At 49.1% G+C, this 8756-nt stretch overlaps 1 protein-coding gene across 1 annotated transcript in view; it reads left to right on the top strand.

Moving 5' to 3' along the window:
* Positions 1–621: 621 nt before the first annotated feature.
* KY (kyphoscoliosis peptidase) overlaps positions 622–8756 on the top strand; it is a gene marked incomplete at both ends in the record, with an annotated part of 29577 nt that continues 21442 nt past the window's right edge. Inside the window, 2 exons of the mRNA XM_082319058.1 lie at positions 622–679; positions 1810–1863. Of these exons, the coding sequence (XP_082175184.1) occupies positions 622–679; positions 1810–1863 (112 nt within the window). The remainder of the gene's footprint in view (positions 680–1809; positions 1864–8756) is intronic.

The raw sequence follows: 8756 nt of genomic DNA, 5'->3' as shown, positions 1-8756 counted from the left end.
CTGGCACTGGCACCTGCACCTGCACAACTCTGGGCTTTACAGGTGCAAACCATTCACAAGCAGATGAGCTCCAAACACCGAGTGCACGATGAACAGCCCTTGTGCAACGCCCAGGAGCTCTTATCTTACCTTTTTTATGGCTGCTTATTTAAGGAATACTTTTAGAGCAATTAAGATGCTTTGTCTCTTCAGTAAAGTGTTTTCCCTCATTGAACAGGGACCAGTCCTCATTTCCTTGGCTCTGCAGGGGTGGTCACAGGGGTTGGGTCTTCTTTTGCTTGAATAACCCTAAAGCAGACAAGGACACAAACTGGGAGAGATCTCTTGAGATAATCCCTTGAGATCCTTGGATTATACCTTGAAATAAACCCTGTGAAAGAAGGAAAACACAGATTTGATGGAGAACTACCCACTTCCAGGCAGGCAGCTTGGTCACTCGAGAGCTGTGAACTGACAGTCGTGTTGTCCCTTGCAGGCTCTGCCCGAGCTGTGGAAGCGAAGATGAAGGCAAAGCCGATGACCTCAGTAAGTCTGTTGTGGGATCAGCACTAGCAGTAGATTAGGTGGCACTGATGTTTAAAAATGCAACCTGAAGTATAGCATGCTGGGAAGGCTTGGTTCATGGAGGACACTGCCTTACCTCTCCTGCTTTTCCACTTTCTGGAGGTCTCGGGGAAAAGTAAACTAGCTTTCACTGATCTTACCAAACAGGAGGGCTAAACTCCAAAGAACTTGTGTCAGGGAGTGATACACAAATTACCAGTATCACCTCCCTGGTTCCCTAATTTCCTAGGAACTAATAAATAGCATGAATGATTAAAAAACGTATTTGATTTGGAAGCAATGCTGTGGTACCTCAAAGCTTTGCCACTTGCGTTCCAGTACAATGTTGTAGCACACTTCTGAATTCGCTCTTCTTTTACCTCTCTAGAAGTATGTCAACGTTTTACATGACATAGTAAAATATTTCTGGAAAGAAAAAAAAAAAAAAAAAGGACATGCAAGGAAATGACTGATACTCCTTCCCACCGAGTTTGGCTGCGCTGAACCTAAGCATGTCTACTCTTGCCTTTAATCGTGATATGTGTGCTTGGCTGGATTAATAGGGAAGGGAGGGTGGTTGGTAGTCACCAGCTCATCCTCGAAAGAACCAAATTACGGGCTTTGCTGAGCACAGTGGCTGTTTCAGCACTATGGTAAACCTGGGACTTCTCTGGGCAATCTGAAGGAGCCCGCGGGAGAGACAAGGCAAAGTAGAGCATCGTTCCTGGGGTAACGGTCCATGCACAGTTCTCCTCCCCCGAAGCTCAGGCTTAGCAGGAGCCCGCAGGGATCGAGCCCATCACGTTTCCAATAGGAAAGCTGAGCAAACAGCACTGTCCTTGCAACTGTCTCAATGACACAAATAATGTGCTGCAGAGCTAAGGGGGACAAATGGTAAATCTCCAGCTAAGAACAATGATAATGAAAGTACAGAAGTGAAAATTCATTACTTGAATCTGCTCGGGAGCTATCTTGAGGGACCCTCTTAGGCTTTCTGGGTTGCTTTAACCCTTTGGGTCTGGCTCCAATATTCAGGCCAACGTGCTATGTCACTGACTGTGCTTTCCTCCTCCTTTTTCCCCCCATTTCTTTATCAAAACAACTTTCTCTTTCTCCAAAGTGCTGTGCATCTCACCAGACCTGCAGCGCCATGCCATTCGGCACTCAGCTTCCTGAAACTATGCAAGCAGAACAAAAAGCATAATGTGATTTTTGGTCAGCTGCTTGAGGAAAGAGTCTAATAACGTTTTCTCACCTTTCCAACAGCTCACGTGGAGGCGGGAGCAGGGACTGGACAAGACAGACAGCCCAGCTCCACAGGTCAGCTCATTCCCTCCCGAGTGGAGAAGTCTTTCCTGACTACTTTTTGGTCTCCTGGAGCAGAGTGGGTGTATTTCAGCACTGCTAATGTTGCTTAGGATGCCCTGGCATCCTCCCAGGTCTCTGAAAAGTTAGAGATGCCCATCAGGCATCTCAATGGCAACCCCGGGATGCTCATTCCTGCTGGGCGCAGTGTCCGTGTCGGAGTGGCAGGCTATCAGGTTCATCTTCTAGTGCCTTTTGGAAGGGCAGCAGGAACTGAGAGGGTGTCTGGTTCCTCTCAGTGCCCTACCAGGCTGCTGGGGAAGCAGCACACCTGGGGGCTTTGACCTGGGGAACCGGCCCGCCGGTTCTTCCAAGGTGGTAGCAAAATACCTGGCAGAGCATGAAGGTTTGGCTGGTGCAAAAATGCTTTGGTGTTTTGGACTTCTCCCATGGCCAGGGTGAGTGGCAGCAAGTACAGGCAGCCCTTACTTGGCAGGTGTTGCATGCTACAGCAAACAGCCCGTGTCTCCAGCAAGTGCCCCATTTTGGGTGGGAATGGCAGTAACGCAGTCAGCCTGAGAGAAGGTGTGGTCCTCGAGGGGGGCAGGAGATGTGGTAAAGGAGAATACCATCAGTGCCAGCTTGATAGAGCAAACCCATGCCTCCTGGCCCATGAATAGCATTGCTGCCCACAGCGTAATGCAACGAAGGGGCAGCTCCAGGCAGTGCTTACCTTCTGGTCCTTGGCTAAAAAGAAAAAATGAGTTTACATGTGGAAGAAATAGCCCTGCCTCCCTATGGACACATTCTTCCTGCGAGCCAGCTTCACGTGTTGTGAGGGACATAGCAGACCTCCTTCGTGTCACTCCTGGCCCTGGGAACACAAGGAGTCAGCAGCACTCCTGGTTCAAGGACCCTGATGTAGCAAAACCAGGCCTGACTCGCCCTGAATTATCATAGAATCACAGAATGGTTTGTCTTGGAAGGGACCTTAAAGATCATCTAGTTCCAACCCCCCTGCCGTGGGCAGGGACACCTTCCACTAGATAGGTTGCTCAAAGCCCCATCCAGCCTGGCCTTGAACACTTCCAGGGATGGGGCAGCCACAACTGCTCTGGGCAACCTGTCCCAGTGTCTCACCAACCTCATAATGAAGATTTCTTCCTAATATCCAATCTAAATCTACCTACCCTCTTTCAGTTTAAAGCCATTGCTCCTTGTCCTGTCATTGTGTGCCCTTGTAAAAAGTCCATCTCCAGCTTTCTTGTAGGCCCCCTTCATGTACTGGAAGGCTGCTGTAAGGTCTCCCCAGAGCCTTCTCTTCTCCAGGCTGAATTAAGTTTATCCACCTCCTATTGGCATTGTAACAGCTCATTCAATCCTGACAAGCACCGGATACTTTATTCAAGGGCATCTGAGATCATGTTTTGGTAGACGTAGTTCAGAGAGGTACCCACTGAAACACCAGGGTTACTCCTTCAAACACAGGTCTCACAGCAAATTTGAACTGTTCAGCCCTTACTACCGACACTGTGGTATGTCCCACCAGCAGCAGATATGCATAGACCATCCCAAAGACAAGAGATAGTTTCCTCAATAGCTTCTCTAAGTCATCGGTGGACTTGCTTCTCTTGGCACTGTTTTGTCATCAGCTCATCCAATAGCTCAGGTGTCCATGACCACCATGTAGAGCATCCAGCTCCTTCCACAGCATCCTGGTATCTTGGGTTAAGAAGAAATAAACACAGTGAAAACTATTTCATGACCTTGCCTCCAAATGACCATTCAGGTCCTTTAGCTCAAGCTCCAGGTAAACACAACCAGGGATCAAGCCCATCTGCAGACAAAGCTCCCAAGGAACAACCACCCCACTCTTATGCTGTCTCAGGAAGGAAGGTTTGGGGGTTTAGTCCCCCCAGGGCCACTGTCACTCCAGAAGGCTTGATTACTACAATGTCTGCTTTCCCTCAAACACCACTACTCATACTGAGCTGCACTATTTTTTCCAAACTTGCTTTCCATTTATGTTTGTCATTGTATTAGAAAATACCAGGTTGATTGGGCAGAGGAGATAGATAACTCGCGTGTCTCCTGGGTCAAAAAGAAGGACTTTGCTCATCACTGCAGCAGAGAGATGTTGATAAAATACAAAAGATGATGCTTGGCCTAGCAAAGCACCTTCTGCATCGCCCAGCAAGTGACATGCTGCTTATTTAATTAGAAGGGGCAAGGCTCCCTCCTGAATAAACCAGAAATAGCCTTCCAGGGAAAGAAAATAAACCTGCCTGGGTATTCTGGAGCACTCTAGGAAAGAACAGCTATACAATCTCCACCAGACTTCCACAGTACAAGAGCCAGAGTTTTGGAGAAGGGGTGTGTTGAGAAAGCCAGTCTGCTCAGGGGGGAGAGACCCTGTTCATATTTAATACTGGTGTAAGTAAATATAGCGTGGGGTTCCCTCTGCCCTTCATTTCTTCACCTATGTCTCTCAAAACATTTGTAACCGTACTACCTATCTTAGATGCATTTCACATCGTACATTAACCCAGCTTGTCTGAGGGTAATTTTATGGTAAGTGGTTAACAATAAAGCACGTCGCCCAAGTGCATGGCTCACGCATAATTCAGGTTACTGGGACACCTTAACAAATGATCCCTAAACCCTCTGCAGGGTATCCAAAGGCTAATACAGCCTGTCCCTGGAAAAGCTGAACGAGCCATTTTGAGAGCTGCTCTGGCAGTGGTTAGGAGAGGATGAAACCTCTCCCAGGGATCAGCAGCAGCCAGGAGATCTTGCTGGCCTCCCAGCAAGGTCAGGGGGAGAGGGTCTGTTGCACTTGCCCTCACTGCCTTCAAAGGATGAGTTATTTGGAGATTATAAAAGGATTAATGCCTTAATAACTGCACGCAGCCCGGCCAGAACCACTCTCCTCATCTAGAAAGGCCAGCAACAAAAAGTAAGCCAAGCAGCATGCTGAAGGTCAACAGATTCGTGCTCTGACAGACAAGACAGCATAGCTCTCCTGCCCTGACAACCTTTGGTGGTGAATGTCCTGCCAACATCCCCCTCCCTCCCTCCAGCAGCCCTGCATGCTGGGGACAGAGGCAGCCCTGCCTTCGGCTGCTGGTGCTGCAGGCTGAGGGGCATCCAGCTGCCACCACGCGAGGGGAGGAGGAGCACCCTGTCAGAGCGACTCAAAGTGGCCGAGGACACAGGGCCACTCCTGCAGCTCTCTGCCACTGGGAACCAACATTGGTATTGTTCATTTTTAAGAAACCTTAGCAAAACATCTGCTGAATCTTCAGTTGCTGAAAGTTTGTTCTTGAAGGAACAAAGAGCAGCGATCATCACGGCAATGTCATTTTTCACTGAATAAAAGGGAAAGTAGTAGAAACCTGCAGAAATATTTGCAGTCCTCTCTCTGAGCACAGAGGTGTGACACGCATATTCCCCAAGCCACAGCTCCACTCCTCACCCAGCCCTGTACTCATCATATGGCTGCTTCCAGCATCCCTGTGCAGGCAGCCAGGGCAAGGGTGCCCACACACTCCCCAGTGGAATGAGTGCTGCTGTACCACTAGCCAGGGGCCAGCCAGGCTTGGCTTTTGTAGACCAGCAATCCCATCGGAGATGCACTACCTCCTGCCAGAGGCTCTTCCACCTGGGGACAGCTATTTCCCCAAGGCAGGCAGACTCCAGCAAGGAGGCAGGTAGACTCCAGCTTCAAAGCATCGCCCCACCATGTTTCTTCCTGGGGGTCGTGGCATTCAATTCAGTTCTGCACCAATCCTCATTGTCTCCCTGCAATCTAGATACGTCCTGACCTCTCCTTGCAGGACTATCCCAGCCATCAATTAGCTTCCCAGTTGTGTGGATACCAGGAAACTGAATACACGGGCTTATAGTTCAGTGGAAAGTTCTGCTGCCGTCTTAAATCATAAAGCACAGCTGCTGACACAGCAGAAGCTGCAAAATGAACAGAGCATCTGAGCAATCTGTGGTTTGGAAGCCGCTGGGAGGAGAATAAGCGCAGTGTCTTGCAGCTCTGTTGGAGGGAGGAAGAAAGGACAAGCAGGCCAAAAGAGTAGATTAAAACTCATCAGAGTGCAATTGTAATGCGTTATACAACATGAATACGTCCTGGTTCTCCAAAGTTAACTTGCAATTGAGAGAGAAAATGGAAGCTGAGTTTCAATGCCTACAAATGCAAAGTAATGCCTGAAGAAAAAAAAAAAAAAAAAAAAAACAAACAACAAACTCCAAATATATACACACACGCACACAATAATGGGCTCTAAATGAGCTATTCTGAGTTGTGAGACAGATCTTGGGTGTCTTTTTGGATAGTTCTGTGATAATACCCACTCGGTGGCAGGGAACAAAGCGAAGCTAATGCCGGGACAGGACTTTAACAGGAAGGGCACGGAGAACAAGACAGAAGTCATTGGTATGCCTGCATGTGGGGCAGCATATCCAGCCCTGGTCCCCCAGCTCAAAAAGGGTATGGTAGAGCTTACGAGAGCACAGAGGAGGAGGAGGAGCAGCAATGGGGAACAACTCCTGCACAAAGGCTCTACAGCTTGGAGATGACTACTGCTAATGCCTTCATGGACGGCACGGATAGGGGAATTAGCAATATTATTTGTTGTAACACAAGAACCAGTAAGCAACAAATGAAAGGCAGAAGTTTTAAAGCAACGAGTATTAGCCAATTACCAAAGATGTCATCAAGGGCATGTTAGTTCCAAACTAATTTAAAGGGGCTAGGATTCAGCCTTAGATGACATTGGCATTGCCTCCACTGGAGTTACATGCCCAGGCTTCCTCTCCAGACAGTGGAGAAGACCCCGTACCACTGGGATGTAAGTCATCATCTCCCCCAGGGTGGACAGCTAGAGCAGGTCGGGAGAATGTGCCCTGTGCCTCTGCACCAAGGAAAAGGGCAGCCCTAGCACTTTCTCCAGATGCAGGCATCTACAACAGTCTTGGAAAAGCATTTCGGCACCCTCAACCACAGCCCTAGCAGGACCAAGGTCTCCAGCAGCCACCCTTCGGCATGGTGGAGGCAGAGCATCTTCCCACCACACCTTCTGCTGGAGCCTTTATGGACCACACAGAAGGCAAAACACCTGCAGAAGAGTTAAAAACGCTTTCTTCGGGAACGCAGCCTGCAATTTTCTTTCCTACCCAATGGGATTCAAATAACCTAATTCTTGCTCTACATTTGTATGGTCTGTCTCTCCCCTGGATCACCCCTGAAGAAATGACAGCCATGTGGTAAATACATGTAATCATGCCACTCTGATAGCTTCTCTTGTTCTCTGGCCATTAATTCATCTCCCTGGGACTTAGGTGAACATTTTAAATCCTGCAGCAAATTCAAAGAGCTGCCTTTATTTCAAAATCAACACAGCCATAAAAGGCTTTCTTCTTTCCCTCCTCAAAATGTAAATTTTTTTTAGCTTCAAAAATATCCTGGCACAGAGACAGATGTTGCTGGTCACGACCTTATCTCACACCAACGACAGGTTTCCTATGCATAAGAAATCTCATGGTTTTAAAAATATCTCTCAAACAAGGAGGGCTTGCTGCTCCAGGGGGAGGTAGCAGCACCCACCTCAGGCAAAGCCTTTGCCTTCATGCTCATGGCACCGTCAGAAAACCACAGTCAGTAACCTTCCCTTCCCTCCTCAAGGTATCCTTTTGTTGGGAAAAAAACAGAAGAAAAGAAAATGCAAAAGAGCCCTCCAAAAACAACTACCTTCTCCCTGATGATCGTTATTTCTAGGAGAGAGGCAACTTCCTGCGGATGCTTTCATTGCGCTGGAAACACATTTTGCCTGAACAGAGCTGAGGCCGTTGGAGGAAATAATACAGCGGAGTGGTGCTCAGCCTGCAGTACTGCTGCCTGTGGGCAGCTGGGCCAGGAGCAGCCAGCTCACCATTAAGAGAAATAAAATAAGACTCTACTAATTTTTACAGCCCGCCAGGAAGGAAAGCACCAGCAGCAACTGAAGCAGCGACCGCCACATGCTCGGCTGCGAAGGCTCCAGCTCTGAGCTGCTAGGGAAGAAATGTATCGGCTTAACATCAGCTGGTGCCACCACAACATTCATTTCACTGAGTTCAGCTCATGTTCTCAGCATGACTTGGGTTGCACCAGCGAAACCTTCTTTTATCAATGTCCCCACCCAGGTTTTTTTCCTTCTTGTTGTCACCAAGTCATCACCATTTTGGAGCTGGAGAGGAACGAGGTTAAGAGAAGACCAGGAGGAAGAGCAAGCTGCTTTGCTGGAGGAGTGAAGCCAGGACATGCAGGGAAATCGATGGGAGGCAGCAGCAGAGTGAAGTGGCATGGTGGGAAGACGCATTAGCCGGAGCAGAGTTTGGTGCAGGACCTGGGTGACACCAGAATTAGGATTCAGCTGTGCCAATGAGTAGTTCAGTAGATCAGACAGCCCCACCTGGGAAGATGAGGGAGACAGGACCCGCAGGAACAAGGACTGCCCCTTGGACAAGCGGCTGGGGAGGAAAGGGTGCTCCTCGCTGGGTGGCACGGGCAGGAGCAGGCAGGAGCAGGCAGGAGCGGCAGGGCTCGGTGACAGGTGAGAGGGGGTGCTAAAGGCCAACAGGCAGATGGCGAAACTGTGATTAGAAAGTCACTCCAGCCATAAATCTCAGGGACCTGAACCGGAGACGGGCAAGCCCCAGATGGCTTGGAAAGTCTGCCTGGCAGAGCCCAGTGCGTCTCAGCGTGCATCTGTCCCTCCCTCCCTCCCTCCCACCTCCAGCTAGCTCCTTACAGCCAGAGCTGAAACAGGGACCCCTGAACCTAAAACCACACTGGTGCACGCACTAAAGAGCAAAACCGCTACCTGGACCACAACAACAGTATTACCCATCCCCAG

This window comes from Platalea leucorodia (genome assembly GCF_965183815.1).
Source record: "Platalea leucorodia genome assembly, chromosome: 8".
Classification (NCBI taxonomy): domain Eukaryota; kingdom Metazoa; phylum Chordata; class Aves; order Pelecaniformes; family Threskiornithidae; genus Platalea; species Platalea leucorodia.
This window is presented reverse-complemented; position numbering and strand designations above follow the sequence as displayed.